The sequence below is a fragment of the Bubalus kerabau genome, chromosome 5 (assembly GCF_029407905.1).
Source record: "Bubalus kerabau isolate K-KA32 ecotype Philippines breed swamp buffalo chromosome 5, PCC_UOA_SB_1v2, whole genome shotgun sequence".
NCBI classification, from domain to species: Eukaryota; Metazoa; Chordata; class Mammalia; order Artiodactyla; family Bovidae; genus Bubalus; species Bubalus kerabau.
The window spans coordinates 13,655,281-13,677,969 of NC_073628.1; the positions used below are offsets into that span (position 1 = coordinate 13,655,281).

At 43.0% G+C, this 22,689-nt stretch overlaps 1 protein-coding gene across 1 annotated transcript; it reads left to right on the forward strand.

The window, feature by feature from the left end:
- Positions 1-3,003: 3,003 nt before the first annotated feature.
- On the forward strand, positions 3,004-11,882 carry LOC129653652 (pregnancy-associated glycoprotein 1-like). Its single transcript, XM_055583387.1, has 9 exons — positions 3,004-3,089; positions 4,167-4,314; positions 5,295-5,412; positions 5,511-5,629; positions 6,830-7,023; positions 7,943-8,059; positions 9,712-9,853; positions 9,941-10,039; positions 11,733-11,882. Exons 1-9 carry the CDS (start codon positions 3,037-3,039, stop codon positions 11,880-11,882), a joined length of 1,140 nt encoding a protein of 379 aa, XP_055439362.1. The 5' UTR covers positions 3,004-3,036.
- Positions 11,883-22,689: the final 10,807 nt, after the last annotated feature.

A 22,689-nucleotide genomic window follows, 5' to 3' on the forward strand; every position in this document is an offset into this window, starting at 1 on the left:
ACTTGTAGATTCCTCAGCAGAAACCCAAATTATGTTGATGAATCATCTCTCAAAAAAAAAAAAAAAAAAAAAAAACTGGGAACTAGATATTACAGGACTCTTAGGCAAATTTTGTAGTATTTTAAATACTGTTTAAAGTAGGTCATCTTTTGGATGACCTGCCATTTGCTCTCTGGCTTGGGACGATACCCACAGTTAGAGTGGAATCAAAGGGCCTCTGGGGGAGGCTGTTAATCTCCCTGTGACTCATTAGCAGTGAGTACAGCTCTCTGAACTCCACATCTGGAGCAGGAATTCCAGCAGGAAGGATGTGACTTCCAAGTGAAACTGGAAGACTCAGGTAGGTCTGGCCCTCAGATAGGCACTATTCTTTTCCAAGTGCTTCTTCCTTCCCTCCTGGGTCCTGTGCAAGCTGTCCCCCTCTTGGTTACTGGGTTCTGAATTCCTCCTCCCTTCACTTGTAGATATCTAAGCAGTCCCACTTGTGGCTCCCTCCCTACCCAGGCCCAATCCCTCACCTGCAGATGGCACTAAAGAAGGGAAATCCAAGATGGGTCTTCCAGTTCATTCTTTCTAAAAATATCTGCATTCCTTCTGTTTCCAGACCCTGTCCTGAATCATCCACATCTCCAGCTAGATAACTCAGCTTAGCAGAGGAATGGAGATGCAGATGGGGGTATGGGGTGGTATGGGTGTCAGGTGTGGGGGACAGTTTTCAGATGACAAGAGATGAGTTGGAGTAAGAAGCCTGTGGTCCTTCAACCACTCATTCATTGGGGACCTGCCTGAATCTGCTATCTTGGGCTCCTCAGGATATCACTAAGATAGAAAATTCAAAATGGACTTTCTATAAACTTCTTACTGGAAAACAACTTCAAACATAACAAATATAAGAAAGAAGAGTGTCATGAACCCTATATTTCATCATTCGGCATCAATAACTACAAAACTAATCTCTTAGTCCCACAGGTTGTCATAGACTGGAGATTATGCAACATCAAGGTGGTGGCCAATTGAGTTCCCAGCAGAGACATTCTTGAGTTGCATCAGTCTTTCTCTTCTTGCTGTGTTCTCACATGTGATGGTTGAAGGGAAGGAAGAAGAGGGAGAATGACAGAGAAAAAGAGCGAGAAGCTAATCCCATAATGAGGGACCACAAGAGTGAACATAGACATTCTAGGAATCAGTGAACTAAGATGGACTAGAATTGGTGAATTTAACTCAGATAACCATTATATCTACTACTGTGGGCAGGAATCCCTCAGAAGAAATGGAGTAGACATCATAGTCAACAAAAGAGTCAGAAATGCAGTACTTAGATGCAATCTCAAAAATGACAGTATGATCTCTGTTCATTTCCAAGGCAAACCATTCAATACCACAGTAATCCAAGTCTATGCCCCAATCAGTAATGCTGAAGAAGCTAAAGTTGAACAGTTCTATGAAGACCTACAAAACCTTCTAGAACTAACAGCCTAAAAAGAAGTCATTTTCATTATAGGGGACTGGAATGCAAAAGTAGGAATCCAGAAATACCAGAAGTAACACACAAATTTGGCCTTAGAGTACAAAATGAAGCAGAATGCAGAGTCATAAGTCTGAATTTTAAAGCCATTTAAGTAACGTGTTGTTTTAGGTAGCTAATCAACAATTTGATGCAATTAGACTTATTAGTCTTTGCTCCCAATTTATTCAGTTCGGTTCAGTCCTTCAGTTGTGTCGGTCTCTTTGCAACACCATAGACTGAAGCATGCCAGGCTTCCCTATCCATTGCCAACTCCCGGAGCTTGCTCAAGCTCATGTCCATCGACTTGGTGATGCCATCCAACCATCTCATCCTCTGTTTCAGCTTCTCCTCATCCCTTCAATCTTTCCTAATATCAGAGTCTTTTTCAATGAGTCAGCATGTTTATTATGCATTCAGTCTCTTTTAAAATCAACCAACATGAAATAAATTCCTCTCTGTCCCCACTGCACTCCCAACTCTAGGCCAGAAACAAAAACCTGCAGAGACTGAAGGCTGATTCCAGCACATTGCTATGGAGATTTTGTTCCCAATCTTTCTTTCAGGGGAAAAAAATTAGTTTCTAACATTAAAATCAGTAGATTGTACATATAAATCCAAAGTTCTGATTCTCTTGAAAACATGGCCAACAGGCCTGCTTTCCAGCATGGGTGAAGTGGAGGAAAGGCTGCTCCCAGTGGTAAGGACTGTGCTGCCCAGATTCCAACAAGGCAACCTAGTCCTAGTATCATATCTCCTGCCTGTTGGGGCCATGAGTTTGTGAGAACTAGACTTTTAAGATAAAGACTACTTTTGTCTTGATCAACTTTGACTTTGAAGCCTTTAACCCAGAGCCTAGTACACAGTTCTTCCTTGTACAGTTGCTGGATGGTATAAAATATTTTGTGGATGCATATGACATTTCTTCCAATATTGAAACCATGCAATTGAAGTACTGCTCTGTCCTAAATCTTTGATGCAGACTGGCAAAATAAGTTCCCCTGATGTCTGCCATTAGACCCACTACCTAAAGTCAGCTGTAAGTCCCTGGGCTGCCCGTGAATTCTTCAGTTTGCCATTTGACAACTTATCCTCCTAGCAATGTCCTCTCCAATGAAGACAGCGATGCATATCTAATGAAGTAGCTAGGAAGATGACATGAAACCACAAGTGTCGAGCATGGCCCTTTGTATCCATTTTCATGATGTTCTTAGCAGTTTTTTCTCCAAGTAGGCAAGGTTTTCCATCTTCTTAGATGTACATGCAGATCAGTTTGATTTTCCAGCAAAGCTTCAAAGAAGAGATTACACTTCAATTCTCTGTATTCTGAAAAGCTTCAAAGGCCACTCACCAAGGACACTGATGAAGGTAAAGATTTTATCAAGATGAGACCTTTGTGTTTTTCTCAGATCTTTTAGTGGCATAAAAGGGAAAACTAGGGTAAGTCAGAGCATATATAACTAGGGGGTCCTGGTCACTACTACATGCTAAGAACCCAAACTTCCCTGAGTATTTGGAGCCAGGAAAGAAACATGAAGTGGCTTGTGCTGCTCGGGCTGGTGGCCTTTTCAGAGTGCATAGTCAAGTAAGTATGGGGACTGTAAGTCACATCATATTCCTTTCTCGGATTTTTCTTTTCATCTGATTATTCTTCCAGCCATCAGGTTTAGAAGGGATTAGAATATTTCCCTAAGAGTCTTAAAGTTCAACTCTCACTTATTGATGAGTAACTTGCTATAGGAACTGTGGATCCCAAGGTCTTGGTGTAGATTTGGGTTGCACAAATCTTGGGGTTCAGTCATGTCATGACCTATTGAAAATGCAACTCCTTGCAACTGTTCAGTGCATAGTCTATGCAGATGTTGATGTGGTCCTGTGGAATAGCACTTTTCTACATTTAATCAACATGTCCTCTTTTTTCCTGGTCTACATCAGTGTGTATAGGTATATGTCTGCATCTCTGTATCACTGTCATTTATCTCTCCATCTCTTTGGAAGTCACTGTGAGGGTAGTTTTCCTTGTGTGGTTTTCTTTTAATGTTTCATTTGACTCTTACTTCTTTCTCAAGCCTCTGAATTTCCCTTAATTGTTCCCTATATCTTGGATTCTTCTTTCAACTCTCTCTTCTCTTTCAACTTGGAGAAAGATACACAGTTTTACCCTGTTTTATATCGGACAAGCAGTGTGAACACAGTCAACTCAGAAACCTCTTGCATTTCAAATTTCTCCCTTGTAAAAGAGGATAAGAGTCCCCCTTCTACCTCCTTCCTTGAAATTCTATGAGAAGGAATGAGTGAGATGGCAACAGCAATGCTAATGGCTGTCATTGTTGAGACTTCCTATTTATCAGGTACCTTATAACCATCACTTAACTTATCCCCAAGATATTCTATTTGGACGGTTTGTATTGTTGCATTCCACCATTTTACCGAAGGGGAGACTGAGACACCACATGGTCATATGGCTTACCCAAGATTGAAGAACAGAACCTGTATTCAAACCTATGTCTTTGCCATGGTATATGCATAAAATTCTGATAATAATGTGCCTAACAAAAATTACTAGAAAATACACAGGGCCATAGCAGTGACAGTTATAGCTTAACACTGACAGCTAATTGTGGCATCTTCTTTGTTTTCTTTGTCAAATGCTCGGTGAAAGAATACCTCTAAGGAGAGTGAAGACCATGAGAAATACCGTCAGTGGAAAAAACATGCTGAACAATTTCAAGGAGAATGCTTACAGACTGTCCCAGATTTCTTTTCGTGGCTCAAATCTAACTAGTCACCCACTGAGAAACATCAGGGATGTGAGTATTTTGGGAGGATGATGCTCCACAGCGCCCCCTAGTACTCTAGCCTAGCACTGGGGCTCATCTGGAGGTGCCAGGTGGGATGTTGGGGTTGGGGTTTCTGCAGGAGGCAGAGACACTGGAAAACAGGGGCCGCACCTAAAGGAGAGGGCACTCTCATCCTCAACTGTTGGTCTTTGATTGGCCTCGCAATTACCAGGTGGCAGGTAAACATCCATTTGTGTGTCAAAGATGTCATTAGTTTGAGGGTGATTGTTCCTTCTGAACTAAGTGAGCCACTCAGTTATAGATGAAGAGGGAACCATCACTGATCAAAAAGTAGAACCAACTGCAAAGCAATTGTGAATCCCCAGGTAGAGGAATTCAGTTGCCACAGATAGAAGAACCACAGCAGTAAAAAGTTACTGAACCTGTATTCTGAGTATGGCCATAAGAATCACTGTGGTTCCTGTTTTTAGATTAGAAAAAGGGCTTATTTTTTCTTCAACATGTCTTTAAAAATGCCCATGCTAGCCTGAGAGACAGGAAAAGAGTAAATACATGTCAAATTAGAGGGTCAACTGTGTGCTGTTGATTGGATGTGGTCTGAGGTTAGAGGGAGTGGCTGGGGTTGATCAAGAAGGACCTCCTGGAGAAGAGGGTGCTAAGGCTGGGTTTGAAGAGAAGACAGAGCTTCTCAAATGAAGGCACCAGGACTTCCCTGGATGTCCAGCGATCCTGGAGGCCCAGTGGTTATGCCTCTGGGCTTCCCATGCAGGAGGTGCCACTTCAACGTCTGATCATAGAGTCAATATCCTGCATACAATGTAGCACAGGAAAAATGTATCAAATGCAGATACATCTGTGACCAAAGTCTGTGAGCTGCTCAGTGGTTAGAAAGTGATTTCAAAAGATATGTGACACCCAGAGGGAGGCATCAGTTTGGGAATAGAGGGTAGCCAGTTCTGCACTAACCCACTCCATCCTTCTCCCTGTAGTTTTTCTACGTGGGTAACATCACCATTGGGACACCCCCTCAGGAATTCCAGGTTATCTTTGACACAGGCTCATCTGAGTTGTGGGTGCCCTCCATCTTTTGCAACAGCTCAACCTGTTGTGAGTACAGACATTCCCTACCCGGACCATCTTTCACTTGCCCTGCTGCCCTGTTTCCACCCTTGGCACCTAATGACACTCATCTCTTGTGTCTGCAGCTAAACATGATAGGTTCAGACATCTTGAGTCTTCCACCTTCCGGCTTAGCAGGAGGACCTTCAGCATCACCTATGGATCTGGGAGAATTGAAGGACTTGTTGTTCATGACACAGTTCGGGTAACAGTGTTACAAATGCTGAGTCAGGACTGGCTATGGAGTGACCACTGCTTGAAAAACAGATGCAGGACCATCTGGCAGGACCCTTCCTAGCCTAACTCCCATAGATATTGTCAATCTTATCCACAGGTTCATGTCTCTGGGGAGGCAGTGTCTGTGGTGACACACAAACAAGCAAATTAGCTAACCCAGAGAGTGGCTTGAGGTGTGGACTTGCAGCTCCTCTGCCCATGAGCAGTTCAAGGTTCATTTTGCTGGGAGCTAGAAGAAGGGATAAAAGCACCCACTTTTATATTCACTGGATGTTCCAGGCACTTTCAGGTGATAACTAGTTTAATCCTGCAACAACCCCACACAGCAGTTACTCTGATTAGCTCATGAGACATATGTGGAAACTGAGGTGCAGACAGCAAGGGCCTTGCTGAGGGCACACATGTGGTAAGTGGTGGAGTTAGGCTGGCTTTTCAGGACTGAAGTTGCTGTGGGATGCTTGGGGACAGAATAAAACTGATCTCTGGGCCTTGGGGGCAGTCAAGGGCTTCAGGTATCCAGAGTGGGAAACTGGAGGCCTGAGAAGTTAAGGGGCCTGATAAATGAGTTCTCACTCTAGACGACCATTGAGAATCTAATAAACCTATGGCCTGCCTCCCCCAAAATACTTGAGTAGTTCCCCTCTCTCTGTTGCTCTCTCATACACACTCACAGAAATATATACATATCCCAAAAAGTGAATTCCCCAGACAGTAATTTCATAGAACCCTGCAAGCAAGATTGTGTTGGATAGATGCAGAATCCTCAGTACATTACAGAGAATTCAGTCCATTCCTGTCATTAGGTCACAGTGATGCCAAAGAGAAGGCTATCTTGCTCTCGATTGTTTTGTCCCTAAGGTGGCACCTATGTCACCTGGCCTGACTCTTGGTTGCCCCACCTGGACAGAAGCCATGAGGCCAATTTGACTCACCTAGGTGGTGTTTTTCAGAGGGGCAGATGTTTTAAAATGCACAGCCTCTCTCAAATGGAACCCAAATTCTCCTCCCAGCTTGATCTAATTGTCTGTGGGCCACCAAAGACAAAGCCCAGCCTCAGTTCTTCTCTGAGTATCTAATGGCAATGCACCACAGCCCAGTCCTAGCCCCACAGCCCAGTCCTAGCCCCACTTCACATATCTGGAAGTGGAAACACTCTTCTCTCCCACAGATTGGGGACCTTGTAAGTACTGACCAGCAGTTCGGTCTATGCCTAGAAGAATCTGGGTTTGAGGGCATGAGATTTGATGGCGTCTTGGGCTTGAGCTACACCAACATATCCTTCTCTGGAGCCATCCCCATCTTTTACAAGCTGAAGAATGAAGGTGCCATTTCTGAGCCTGTTTTTGCCTTCTACTTGAGCAAGTAAGTCTGAGATGGACAATCTCTTTCTCCAAATTAGCTGTAAGATGCTTTCAGGTGCACGGACATTATAGAACACTTGATAAAGAAGTACCCTGAGAGATAATTTAACCCAGGATAACTATGGCCTCAGGGCCCAACTGGCTTCACCCCTGGCTTTTATATATAAAATTTTATTGGAACACAACCCTACTCTTGGGCTCAAGACCAGTAACACGGTCTAGGGGGGTGAGTGAGGAAGAAGGCTAAAGGAAGGCAAAAGAAAACAAGTTGAAGGAAAAGGCATTAGGATTTGCTTATGAATTTGATCAGGAAGGAGAAGGACGGTGGATGTCTTTCCTTTCTTGTTAGCATTCCACTGGGAGCCCAGGACCAGCTACCCAATTTGTAGGAGCCAGTGAGAAATGAAAGTGTGGGACGCAAAAGTGTGGGACACTTTGTTCAAGAAATATTAGGCATTTCAGGACAGAGAGAGCAGAGATGGGGTCCCTTCTGAGTGTGGGGCCCTTTGGACAGTAGAGGTCACAGGCCAGCAGAGCCAACTCAGGGTGAACTGAACCCACACCCTTAGAACTCCCAGGCCTTGATTTTCCTGAAAAATGACAAGGTGGACTATGGGAAACCAAAACACTTCAGCACCGTGTTCTCTGAGGGTGTCTGAGCACTCAGGCCGCTGGAGGTCCAGGGCATCTTCAGAAGACATAGTGGGTGGAGCACAGCCAAGTGATTCAGCTTCTAACTTCCTCTGTGCCACTCATCAGCTAGTAACCGACCTCAGTCTGGATCTCAATCTCTCCTAGATGCTATTTCTGCATCTGTACATGGGGACCTTATTAGGGCATTGATGGGTGGACAAGCACAGCTCTCAGACAGTGCTGTTGTTACTGTCCTCCAAGGATCCCCCCGCCTCTTCTCTCTACAGAGATGTGCGGGAGGGCAGTGTGGTGATGTTTGGTGGGGCAGACCACCGCTACTACAAGGGAGAGCTCAACTGGATACCATTGATGAAAGCAGGTGACTGGAGTGTACACATGGACCGGTAAGCCTCTCTCTCTGAGGGACAGCCAAAGTGATGCACCCACTACTGTACATGGACCCAGGCAGACACACACAAATGCATTCTCAGACACACAGTCACACAGACATATACACCACCTTCAACGACACAGACAGACACACAGACACATGGAAACACACAAGCAGACACACATAAACCTACACAGAGACACATAAAAACATGCATAGCTAGTCAGCGACACACAAGCACACACAGAGACACATAGAAACACACATACAAATAAAAACAGAAGCACAAAGATAAACAAACAACCTATGAGTTCATAATCCCCAGGCCTTCTGAGCAAGGCTCTGACAAGGGTCCTAAAAGGGTCTAGAGAGGTCTGTGCAGCTGGGAGAGGGCTGCACCTACTGCCCTTTGAGGTGGGGAGCATGGTTAGAGGACGCTACAGTGTGGGGAACAGAGGATCAGGGGGAATTTCAACAGCCTGAAGAGAGTTATGATAAGATGACCGACTGTCCAGGGCTACCTAGGACATAGGAAGTTCTCAGGGACAGTCCTGAGAAGATGGGGGAAACCGGTCTTCTTAGGGAGCAGCTACCGAGCAGTGGAGAGAGCTTGGCTGCAGTCTTAAGATGTGAAACCAACTAATAAAAAGGACACCCCACATTCTTCGGCACACGGTGGGACAGGTGCTATAACAGAGAATCAGGAAGGTGGGATCCAGGAGAGACCTGAGGACAAGAGGCATAATTGACAGGATTCTGTGTGATGCCCTCAGTCAAAAGCTGACCTATTCTTTGGAGTTTCTGTGGGCTAGTCATGTATTTCCTGGCCAGGGTCTCAAGGTCTGAGCTGGTTGTAGGAGCAGTGCTGGGAGACACCCTCTCCCAGAGCAGCCCCTCTCTCCCCCTACTATGAGAATCTGCTGCCCCTGTGAATCTCCATCTTCACTCTGTGTGTGACCCGATATTTGTTCCCCATCAGATACAGCTCTTTGCATGTTTCTTATTATTTTCTCAGTCTTCATTCACCCATAGAACAGACAATCATTGGGAGTTCACTGTGTGCCAGGCACTTTAGGGAGCCAAGGAGAATAAAACTCGCCCTCACATCTAAGAAGGCAGATGTACATGAAGTTACTTGCCCACATAGTGAATTGTGACTTTGGTACATGCTAGACATGAGGAGGAGAAGGCAATGGCAACCCACTCCAGTACTTTGCCTGGAAAATCCCAGGGACTGTGGATCCTGGTGGGCTGCATTCTATGAGGTCCCACAGAGTTGGACATGAGTGAAATGAGTTAGCAGCAGCAGCAGCAGCAGACATGAGGAAGGGTCTACAGAGAGTGACCAAGACAGGAGACTGATAAACACCGGGGGAAAGGCTTCCTGAAAACAATGCAATTAAGGTGGAATCTGGAAGATGAGAAGAAATTTGCTAGTCAAAGGGGAATGGAGTCTTCTAGGAAGGAAGACCAGCTTGTGTCAAGGTACAAAAGATCCTGTTGTATTCAAGTACTGCATTCGAGGATGTCAAGAAAGGTGCTGTGTCGAGAGTAAAGGAAAAGATGGCAACAGATGAAGGGCTGTTTATGAGACAGTTGGGAAGGGGGCAACTCCGGGTACACTCAGAATGACCTTGATGCCCACTTTCTTCCATTGTCTCTCAGCATCTCCATGAAAAGAAAGGTTATTGCTTGTTCTGGCGGCTGCAAGGCCCTTGTGGACACGGGGTCATCAGATATCGTAGGCCCAAGTACACTGGTCAATAACATCTGGAAGCTCATCGGTGCCACGCCACAGGGTTCTGAGGTGAAGGGTCATGCCCCAGGGTCACTCCCAGTCTCCACACACAACAAGGATTTCCAGGGCCAACCTCTCTCCCTCTCTCTCTAACAGCACTACGTTTCATGTTCTGCGGTCAATAGCCTACCCTCTATTATCTTTACCATCAAAAGCAACAACTACCGAGTGCCAGGTCAAGCCTACATCCTCAAGGTGAGGGGACAATACTGAGGGTTGGTTCTCAAACTGGAACTTGCAGGAAACCTTGGGCTGCTCTGGGAGTAGGGCGCCCTCTGGAGGTCATGTCACATCATTACAGATGCTGCTGAGCTCCGTGGCTGGGCCAGGGCCTCCCACAAAACCAATCACTTGAGAACTAAGGGCTGTGTGCGACACTGATCTTCATGAAATAAATGTGGAGATGCCACACCTTATGACATGGTGGGAGTCACAAGGAGAGGGGAACACTAAGGTCATCAGTCCTCAAAGAGCTTCAATTCAATCTGAACCCGTAGGTGCATAAACATGAAATTCAGCTCTAGCAGTCCCTGAAATAGGCCATGTTACAAGGAGAATGGCTGGGGACAGTCCCAGTGTGATGTCCCAGAATAAGTTAACAGTCTCTGTTCCCTTCTCAAACTTTTCCCGGTCTGGATGATAAATTACATGGTCAGCCTTGTTCTCGGCTGCATCTTCCCCTTGCTCCAGCCAAGTGCCTCCTTTGTTAGTTGAAGTACCAGACCCGTCTGTGGGGAGGTTGGATACTAAGGTGAATAAAGGGAGCACAGTGACTGCTCAGCCCTGGCACAGGGTGGAGGCTTCATGTCAGCTCCCTGCAAGAGTTCAGAGCTGGCTGATGGGCTCAAAGAAGGCTTTGAGGAACAGAGGAAATTTCAGGAATTCTAAAACCACAAACTCATTGAGCCATATGGAGGGTTGCTAGGTTCTAGGCAAAACTGCACTGTATTCCATGCAAATGTCATCTCAAGCTGGTCTGCACTGGGGCACTGGGGACTTACTAGGGGTGATAAGGGCTACAGACTGACCAGTGGGGATGGGGAACCAGAGTACGTTGCCCAACCGAGCCTGGAATGGCCAAAGAGGGTGATTGTGGGCTGAAGGAGGCTTCTCAGAGTTCCTGAGTTAAGTCTTCGAGAATGTGTTGTGGGCACTGTTCTATTTAAGACGGATAACCAACAAGGAGTTACTTTTAGCACAGGGAACTCCGCTCAGTTATATGACAGCCTGGATAGGAGGGGTGTCCTTGGGACCAGGATACCTGGATACATATGGTTGAGTCCCTTTACTGTCCACCTGAAACTCAGAATATTGTTAATTAGCTATACTCCAATACAAAAAAAGTTTTTAAATAAAGTATGGATTGTGGGGATGCAGGAGGAGAAGAAGCATTCTCTGCAGAGAAAACAAGGAGCAGGAGTCAGAAGAAAAGAAACAGGGAGTGAGGGGAACTATGGACACACTTGTTCTTTTCTAAAAAATCATATTGAAGTGTGGCTAATCTTCAGTGTTGTATTAAGTTCTGCCACACAACAATGTGACTCAGTTATACACATAAAAAATATATTTTCTTTCTTATTCTTTTTCATGTGGTTTATCACTGAATATTGAATATAGTTCCTTACGCTCTACAGTAGGACTTTGTTGTTTTTCATTCCTCTGTTTCCCCAACTTCCAGTCCTCCACTCACCACACCCTTCCTCATGACAACCTCATATCTTGGCCCTCTTTGGCTTTGGATGAACTCTCACATCCCCTGCTACTGAGAAAACCCCTTGATACTTACCAAAATAGGGAAATAAAGCAAAGAATTGTGCTGGGTCTGGATTTTGGGGGAAGTCACCGGTAGGAGCTCATGCTGACTGGTGTGTGTCTCTGACTCCCCTAGGATTCTAGAGGCCGCTGCTTTACTGCCTTTAAAGGGCATCAACAGAGTTCATCTACAGAGATGTGGATCCTAGGTGACGTCTTCCTGAGGCTGTATTTCTCAGTCTTTGATCGAGGAAATGACAGAATTGGCCTGGCACAGGCAGTGTAAATGCTTGGAGTGGTTCAGGAATCAGTAAGGCCGCTCCTAACACACACTCACTCACACTTTGGGCACTCCTGCCCAGGATGCTGGTGAACTGTATTTGGTGGTCTGTACACCCGATTCTCTGGAGAAGGCAATGGCACCCCACTCCAGTACTCTTGCCTGGAAAATCACATGGACGGAGGAACCTGGTGGGCTCCAGTCCATGGGGTCGCTAAAAGTCAGGCATAACTGAGTGACTTCACTTTCACTTTACACCCTATTCTCAGTAAAGAATAAAGGGTTTCACTCTTAATGGTGCTGAAACAAATGGTTGACTCTGTTTGTGTCTGGGAGTGAAGGATCTAGAACCAAGTCTGAATCAAAATTGAGAGGAGCCCTTCTCCAACTGGCTTCAAGGAAAACGGAGACTTGTTGAAATGATCTTGGAATCCAGGATACAAGAATCAGAGCAAAAACAAAGATCTCAGTGACTAGACCCAAGAAATCAGAAGTTATCAATTCTTTCTCACCTTCTATCTTTCCCTTCAGTCTACTTTGATAGTCTTAGTGTGGCAATTTTCTTCCTTAAGGCTTCTGCACCTTTTGAGGGGGTTCAAGCTACCTGCCCTAGGGTTTTAAATCCTGAAAGCATAACCTAGTAAGGAAAGAAGATTGCAGACGTCAGAGTTCAAGGGTGTTCTCTGAATGACCACCCTCAGATCACATGTACAGCCCTAGATCAGCCATCCTGGCAGGGACATGGGGTCTTATGACTGGCTTTATATGGTCTTTGGCCCTGACCAGGCAGCACACATGATTGTCAATTTCCTCCAGAACTACATGACTGAAGCTGGGGAGAGACAGCCCCAAGGTTAGCGACTAGAAGATGGTCTAGGCCATGGAAGAGTTTATGATGACCCACCACTCCACCAACTCCTCATTCAGAGGAATTATAAGGGATAATGAAATAGACTCTCTTTGTCCCATCTCAGATGATCTTACCACTGGGCTTCTCCTCCAGGGGATTTTGGGTGAGGTACTTCATGCAGAGCTGGTTCCCTCTTGTTTCCACACCCCTGTCACCAGATGTCTGTCACATATGCCTGCTCTGTCCTTTACAGTCTCAATTGGTAAGTGGTGGCCACCATGAATCCCTGAGCCATCCCCCTCCTCTAGGGCCCAGAATGCCCCTTTCTGGCCTCCAATGCTGCTGGGGAAAATGCAACACATGTATCAGAGGACCCAGGTTACACAGAGCCTTCAGCCTTTCTGAGCTTCCTCCAAGGGTGGAGCTACAAACTATTTGCTTGAAGCTGCTATGTTTAGGCACTTTTGAAGTGGAAGCATCCGTTCTTTCCACCTGGAATCCCTCAGTAGATGCCTCAGCTGAGTCAGCAGGGGTCACAGGTTGATTTCCTTTCAGATTGACTGGTTTGATCTCCTTGTTGTATAAGGGACTCTCAAGAATTCTCAAGGACCACAGTTCAAAAGCTCAATTCTTTGGCATTCACCCTTTCTTCTGGTCCAGATCGCACATCTGTACATGATTACTGGAAAAATCATAGCTTTGACACTAGAGACCTCTGTAGCAAAGTGAGTCTCTGCTTTTTAATACACTGTACAGGTTTTTCATAGCCTTTCTTCCTTCCAAGGAGCAAGTGTGTTTTAATTTTGTGGCTGCAGTCAAGGTCCATAGTGGTTTTGGAGCCCAATAAAATAAAATCTGCCACTGTTTCCACTTTTCCCTCATCTATATGCCATGAAGTGGTGCGACAGTATGCCATGAATGTTGAGTATACTTTTGTGAATAGTTGTTCGAATGTTGAGTTTTAAGTCAGTTTTTGCATCTGCTCACCTTACCAAGAGGCTCTTTAGTTATTCTTTGCTTTCTGCTATTACGTCAATGTCATCTTCATATCTATAGATGTTGACATTTCTCCCAGCAATCATTATTCCAGCTTGGGCTTTATACATTCCAGCATATCGAATGATGTATCCTATATAGAAATATAAGATACATATATAGAAATTAAATAACCAGAGTGAGAATATACACCTTGTCACACTTCTTTCCCCCTTTTAAATCTTTCAGGTGTTTTGTGTCTGATTCTAAGTGCCACTTTTTGAGCTACATACAGACTTTTCAGGAGACAGGTAGGGTGATCAGGTACTCCCATTTCCTTAAGAATTTTCCACAGTTTGTTGTGGTCCACACAGTGAAAGGCTTTATTATAGTCAGTGAAGCAGATGGAAATGTTTTCTGGGAATCCCTTGCTTTCTCTATGATCCAATGGATGTTGGCAATTTGATCTCTGGTTCCTCAAACCAGTTTGTACATCTGGAAGTTCTCAGTTCATGTAGTGTTGAAGCTTAGCTTGAAGGATTTTGAGCATTACCTTGCTAGCAAGTGAGATGAGCACAATTGCATGATAGGTTGAACATTCTTTAGATTTGCCTTTCTTTTTGATTGGAATGAAAACTGACCTTTGCCAGCACTGTGGCCACTGATGAGTTTTCCAAATTTGATGACATATTGAATGCAGCACTTTAACAGCCTCATTCTTTAGGATTTTTAAATAGCTCAGCTGGAATTCCATCACCTGTCCTATCATTGTTTGTAGTGATGCTTCCTAAGGCCCACTTGACTTCATACTTCAGTATATCGAGCTTTACATGAGTGACCCAAGCATCATCTCTATCCCGGTCTTTATGACTGTTTTTGTACAGTTCTTCTGTGCATTCTTGCCACCTCTTCTTAATCTCATCTGCTTCTGTTAGGTCTTTGACTTTTCTGTCCTTTATTGTACCCATCCTTGCATGAAGTGTTCCTCTGGTAGCTCCAATTTTCCTGAAGCAATCTATACTCTTTACAATTCTATTGTTTTCCTCTAATTCTCACAGTGTTCACTTGTGAAGACTTTCTTATCTCTCCTTGCTATTCTCTGGAAGTCTGCTTTACATTGGTATATATTGCCCTTTCTCCTTTGCCTTTCACTTCTCTTATTTTCTCAGCTGTTTTTAAGGCATCCTCAGGCAACCCCTTTTCCATCTCACATTTGCTTTTCTTGGGGATGGTTTCGTTGACCACCTCACTTACAATGTTACAAACCTCCATCCATGGTTCTTCAGGCTTCCAGATCTAATCCCTAGAATCTATTTTTCATCTCCACTATCAAATCATCAGGGATTTGATTTAGGTAATAGCTGAATGTTCTACTGGTTTTCCTTACTTACTTCAATTTAAGCTTGAATACTGCTTGCTTCTGCCTAAGCACTGTTGCCAGATCACCACCCACCACTCCTAGTGGGTGTGGAGCAAAAACACACAATTTAGGGAGTGTTACCCTGGGTTTGTGGCTTTTCACATGCTTAGCTGTGTGACCTTGATCAAGTACCTTAACCTCAGTATTCTCATCTGGTCAATGGGCACTATGATGATAATTCTACCTCTAGATGCATGTGTACCCACTAAGAACAGGTGGCCCTGAGAGGGCTTTCTGGGTTCCTGAGTCTGGAACAAATATGAATTATTCTGCCACCTGGAGAGAAGGAAATCTTCTGTTTAGAGGTTATGGCTGCCATCCCCAAGGCTAAATATTGATTCAAGCCAAATGACATCTATCTCTGAACCCTGACCCAGAACTCTGACTGAGCCGATGCTTCTGTTTTCTGGGCTCACATAAGAGCTAATGATTACTGTCTCAGATTACTCCCTTCCCAGCCTTACCAGTCAGCCTTTCCTTGTCAACTACTTCTAGCCTGAAATCACACTGCAAGGAGAGTTGTAAGGCTTTTGGTCTCTTTTCAGTTTCCCACATCGCCAGCATAGCAAGAAGTAGCTGTGATGGCTTCTTGTCATAGCAACAACTATGGCAACTTGTACAGTCCAATCTCAGCCTGTTAAATGAAACTGTCACCATTTGGCTCTTCATGTTTAAATTACCTACAGTTGCCTTAGAAACCTTTCTATGCTTGCTATTTAATGACCAAATATGTATGGACTTGATCTAGTTTTCTTTCCCAAGCATGATTCCAACCATGTAATGAAGTAACCAAACATTTAGTCATCTAACTACCCACAGGAATTGACAAAAGCAAACCACCCATCCATTTCTTGCTTGCTCCAAAACAACGTTGAAGTGATCTGCTGAAACAATGTGATACATTGGCATGTACAAGCCAGAAGGGACACTTTTTCTGGAATCGTTTTCCACCTAGTGCAGAATGTCTACCACAAGCCTCACCCTGCAGCACCTGGTCACCTGGTTTTTGCAGACTCATCCCACTCCAGATCCCTTCGACATCCCTCAGTAAAATCTAGAGAACAAACTCAGTCAAAGCTCTCTTTCCTGCAGAAAAGAAATTTTGCTTTTCAGAAAACAATACTTGGTAACACATTTAAACTCTTGTGCTCCTTGCCTTGGATTCAAGGACCTGCACCAGAGGATGGGAAGCCTCACCTTCCAAATAAGTCTTTCTCCACTCCAACCAGGACAAGAGCATTCACTGGACCCTGTGTCCTCATTGGTATCGTTCAGTTGCTAAGTCATGTCTGACTCTTTGTAATTACATGTTTGGCAACAAAACAGGCTTCCCTGCCTTTCACTATTTCTTGTAGTTTCCTCAGGTTCATGTCCTTTGTGTAGGTGATGCCATCTCACAATCTCATCCTTTTATTCCCTCTCCTTCTGCCCAAAATCTTTCCCAGCATCAAAGTCTCTTCCAAAGAGCTGGGTCTTGACATCATTGGCCTAAGTGTTGGAGCGTCATCTTCATTATCAGTCCTTCCATTGAATATTTCTCTACCACTTAAAAACAAAACTCATGTTTCCAATCACCTAACAATATTCACCATTGATAAAGTTTAATAGAAGTGGGATTTAATCATCTGGGAAGTCCCAGAACTGGCACCCTGCTTTTCTTTTACCATTCTCTCCACCTGGCATAGAATTGCTTCCCTAGAGCCTCTCCAGCTTCAAATGGTCTGCTGACCCAAAATTTTCAGCTATTCAGGAATTGTTCTTTCCTCCTCCCTTAAAAACTTCTTCCTGCTCCCTGATTGTCCTCTGTACATCAATTCAGTTCAGTCTCTCAGAAATGTCCAACTCTTTGCTGTATCATGGGGTGCAGCATGCTAGGATCCCAGAGCTTGCTCAAACTCATGTTCATCAAGTTGATGATGCCACCCAACAATTTCGTCTTCTGTCTTCCCCTTTGCCTCCTGCCTTTAATCTTCCCCAGCATTGGGGTCTTTTATAATAAGTCAGTTCTACCCATCAATTGGCCAAAGTAGTGGAGGTTCAGCTTCAGCATCGGTCCTTCCAGTGAATATTCTGGACTGATTTCCTTTAGGATGGACTGGTTGAATCTCCTTGCAGTCCAAGGGACTCTCAAGAGTCTTGTCCAACACACAGTTCAAAAGCATAAATTCTTTGGTGCTCAGCTTTCTTTATGGTCCAACTTTCACATCTGCTCATGACTTCTGGAAAACCATAGTTTTGACTATATAGACCTTTGCTGGCAAAGTAATGTCTCTGCTTTTTAGTATGCTTTCAAGGTTTTTCATAGCTTCTCTTCCAAGAACCAAGAGTCTTTTTTTTTTTCACAGCTGAAGTCACAATCTGCAGTGATTTTGGAGCCCAGGGAAATAAAGTCTATCACTGCTTTCATTGTTTCTCCATGTATTTGCCATGAAATAATGGAACTGGATGCAGTGATTTTTTTTTTTTTTTATCTGTACTTACCTCATCAAGACCATTCCTAAGAAAATGAAATGCAAAAAGGCAAGATTGTTGTCTGAGGATGCCTTAGAACTAACTTAGAAAAGAAGAGACACAAAAGGCAAAAGAGAAAAGAAACACATACCAATCTGAATGCAGAGTTCAAAGGATAGCAAGAAGAGATTTTAAGAAAGCCTTCCTAAGTGATCAGTGCAAAGATATAGAGGAAAACAATAGAATGGGAAAGACCAGAGATCTGCTCAAGAAAATTAGAGGTAGGGAAGGATCATTTCATGCAAAGATGGGCCAAATAAAAGACAGAAATCTCATGGACCTAAGAGAAGCAGAATACATTAAGAAGAGGTTGAAAGAATATATAGAAGAACTATACAAAAAGGATATTAATGACCAAGATAACCACAATGGTGTGATCATTCACTTAGAGCTGGACATCCTGAAATGTGAAGTCAATAGGGCCTTAAGAAGCATCATTATGAGTAAAGATGGTGGAGGTGATGGAATTGTGGTTGAGCTATTTCAAATCCTAAAAGATGATGCTGTTAAAGTGCTGCACTTAATACACTAGCATTTTTGGAAAACTCAGCAGTGGCCTCAGGACTGTAAAGGTCGTTTCCATTGCAATCCCAAAGAAAGGTGATTTCAAAGAATGTTCAACTACCACACACTAGCAGTCATCTCACATGCTACCAAAGTAATTTCTCCAAGTAAGTCTTCAGCAGTACATGAACTATGAATTTCCATACGTTCAAGCTGGATTTAGGAAAGGCAGAGGAAGCAGAGATCAAATTGACATTGTCCGTTAGATCATAGATAAAGCAAGAGAATTCCAGAAATATACCTACTTCTGCTTTATTGACCATGCAAAAGCCTTTGACAGTGTGGATCACAACAAACTGTGGAAAACTTACTGAGATTGGAATACCAGAGCATCTTACCTGCATTCTGAGATATCTGTATGCAGGTCAAGAAGCAACAGTTAAAACTGAACATGGAACAACAGACTGGTTCCAAATCAGGAAAGGAGTACATAAGGGCTGTATATTGCCACCCTGCTTATTTAAACTATATGCTGAGTACATCATGCAAAATGGCCAACCAGATGAAGCACAAGCTGGAATCACATTTGCTGGGAGAAATATCAATAACCTCAGATAAGCAGAAGTCACGACTCTCATGGCTGTATGTGAAGAGAAACTAAAGAGCCTCTTGATGAAAATGAAAGAAGAGAGTGAAACATCTGGCTTAAACTCCGCATTCAGAAAATGAAGATCATGGCATTTCTTCCCATCACTTCATGGAAAACAGATGGGGAAACAATGGAAACAGTGAGAGACTTTATTTTGGGAGGATCCAAAATCACTGCAGATGTTGACTGAAGCCATGAAATTAAAAGATGCTTGCTTGTTTGAAGAAAAGCTATGACAAGTCTAGGAGCATTTTTAAAAGCAGAGACATTCCTTTGTTGAAAAAGTTCAGTATAATCAAAGCTATGATTTTTCCAGTTGTCATGTATGGATGTGACCGTTGGAACATAAAGAATGGGGAGTAATGAAGAATTGAAGGTTCTGAACTGTGGTGTTCGATAAGACTTTTGACAGTCCTTTGGACTACAAGGAGATCCAACAAGTCCATGCTAAAGGAAATCAATCCTGAATATTCATTGGAAGGACTGATGCTGAAGCTGAAACTCCAATACTTTGGCCAAGTGATGTGAAGAACTTACTCATTAGAAAAGACCTTATTACTGGGAAAGATTGAAGGCAAGAGGAGAAGAGAATGACAGAGGATGAGATGGTTGGATGGCATCACCAACTCGATGACATGAGTTTGAGCAAGATCCAGGAGTTGGTGAAGGACAGAGAAGCTTGGCATGCTGCAGTCTATGGGGTCGCAAAGAGTCGGACATGACTGAGCGACTGAACTGAACTGAACATTCCCCATAGCAAATGCTATTTGTAATTGTCATGTTTCTCCAGCAATATGGGGCTCCCCAAAGCCCAAACACAATATCCATAGTTAGTCTGCATCCATGCACAGAAGTCACTGCCTAGAATTCACAAGGCATTCAGTGAGTTCTGATTGCAGGGAACCTCCATTGTGGTCGACATAGAGGAACAAAGGACACATTTATCCTCCTGTCTCAAACAACTTGAAAGTAGATGAAATAAATGAAAGAGCAGTTTTTTACATCCAATGTCAGGCAGCAGAGAATGGGTTCCTGAGGCGGGGAGCAAGCAAGGTGAGTTCTACAATTTCCCCAACTCTAGAAATAGTTTCCAACACATACATGGAAGAGCTATCTAGGTAGAGACAAATGGTCTCCCCAAGAAGAGAGACTTGAGACTCTAGATAGTTAGAGTTCGCAGGAGAGAGCTACACACAGAGAACTGTGCAAGTGTACAGGTGACACCCTTCCAGTTTTCAGCAGAGAGTTGATAGTACTGGTCAGTATTATAGGGAACAATCCTTGAGTCTCAAATTGCGACAAATGTATTGGTGTCCCCACCAACCAGCATGGAAATTACTCATAATTCCCATGACATCAGTATGGCCCTGAAGACAATATTGCCTTACTAGTGGGGAATAGTAAACCTGGTGTAAAAGCTGGTCTTATATCAGCTAAAAACCCTGAACAGAAAGCCTTCAAAAACTACAATTGTTTCCAAGAAATTAACAGTATTTGCAAAGAGTGCAGGAATAATTTATAAAAATTAAGAATATCCAGCATCCAAAGGGTAAAAATTGCCATATCCATACATCTGTGTCTCCTTTGCTGTCTCGCATACAGGGTTATCGTTACCATCTTTCTAATCCATATCCAATTTAAAATTTCCATATGAATTGTGAAAATATTTGTCCTAGATCAATCAAAATATTGTAAAGTAATTATACTCTAGTTAAGATAAATACTCCAGTACTCTTGCCTCGAAAATTCCATGGATGGAGGAGCCTGGTAGGCTGCAGTCCATGGGGTTGCTAAGAGTCAGACATGACTGAGCGACTTTACTTTCACTTTTCACTTTCATGCATTGGAGAAGGAAATGGCAACCCACTCCAGTGTTCTCACCTGGAGAATCCCAGGGACGGAGGAGCCTGGTGGGCTGCCATATATGGGGTCACACAGAGTCAGACACGACTGAAGTGACTTGGCAGTAGCAGTAGCAGTAAGATAAATACATAAATTTAAAAAGAAAAAAATTTCCAATGTTTAAAGAAGCAAGAAAATATCCATAATGAGGGAAAAATCAATTAGTAAAAACACAGTTAAAATATACATTACATAATTTGCAAGGAAGGACATTAAAATGCTTCCAAGAATAATAATCTTTATAGTCATGAAGCTGAAGAATATTGAGTGTGTTAAATAGAGACATGGAAAATAGGAATGAAAATACTGTGGGGAAAAAATAATTGTGCATCACAGAGATTTGAAACAATTTTAATAACACTGAAATATAGGAGAATGGAATCCCACAGCAAGTGAAAGGAGAATAGAGAAAAGAATTTCATAATTACTGGCTGAAAATTTCCCAGATATGATGAAAGCCTTAAACCCATTAACACAGAAGCTCAATTAATTCAAGGACAAGAAACAGGATGACTATTCAAAGGCACATGATAACTCATTGTTAAAAACAATCAACCAAAGAAATGTAACCAGAAGGAAAAACAGACATAGTAGAACAAAAACTGGGAATGACGGCAGGTTAGGCATATGAAACAATGTTAGTCAGAGGACACTGGAACCACATCTTAAAATGCTGAAATATAATTCACTTAGAATTCTATACCCAACAAAAATACATATCAAAAACAAGATAAAATATTTTCTCAGACGTACAACAACTATGAGACTGCATCACCACCAACAGACCAATGTAACAAGAAATATTTTTTAAAAGATCTCAAATGTGAGATCTCTATAATTCTAGCCATATCAGTCCTTCAAAAGACCTTAATCAGGAGAAACTAATATTAAAATAGAAATAGTCATTGTGTTTCTACACACTTCTAGAAAGTGTTGCTAACTCCCCAGTACTAGATCTTGCAATGTTGGTAGACTAGATGGTGAAGTGATGTGAACAGAAGTGAGGAACGTGAGGCAGGGAGGTCAGAATGTGAGGTAACATAGACAAGGTATTTAGAAGCTGAAGAATTGAGAGAGATTTGGGACCTGAGTTGGAAAATCAGTTTTCAAAACAAATTGGGTCATGTGGTATGTATAATCCTCATTTTAGTCCTTAGAAGATCTCTCCTGACCAGTCTGCTTTTTTTTTTTTTTTTCTGGAACACAGTTCAGATCCATCCAGCTGTCTCTCATTGCTGCTCCTTCCGCCTGGCTCCCACACTGTGACCAGCTGTTCAGCCTAATATATTCAGAAAAGGTTTGTTCTTTAAGGCAGACACTGCTGGCTGCCTACAAAATGATCTATTCTCTGCTTCTATTTCAAAACTGAAAGTAGCTTGTTATATAGCCATGAGCTCAGTAGCTACAGGACTGCATTTCCTACGCACTTGTGCTCTTGGTCATAACTGGTGACTGAGATGCAAGCAGACCTGTAAGAGGGATTTCTTGGAAGACTGCTTTCAAGGAGCTGATTTAGCTGAGAAATGAGTCTCTTCCCTTCCCTACCTTCTTCCTAACTGCTCCCTGGATTTTAATTGTGATGGCTGGACTGGAACTCCTGCAGTTGTATTGGACAATCACGTAACCTTGGAGATGGATACCACTCATGCTCTCACTGGCCCACCTCCAGGTTTGTTTCAGTGGGAGAGAAAAATCAAGTTTATCTTGCTAAAGTTAAGGTTGTTTTAGGTTTTTGCAATGTGCATCCAAACTAATCCTGATAATACTCTGAATCTGATATGATTTAGCCTTATTATTTTGTTGGGTTTAGTGAATATATTTATATTTTACTTTTCTCTTATTTTTTTTATTTTCTAAATTGATTCATCAACCACAGGTATACATAAATTGTATAACTTCAAAATTATGATTATAAGCATACTTTCCTATAGATTTTGCATTCTTATACTTTCTTATCTTCTTTCCTTTCTTCTTTTTTCCATATTTGTACAGCCTTGGCCAT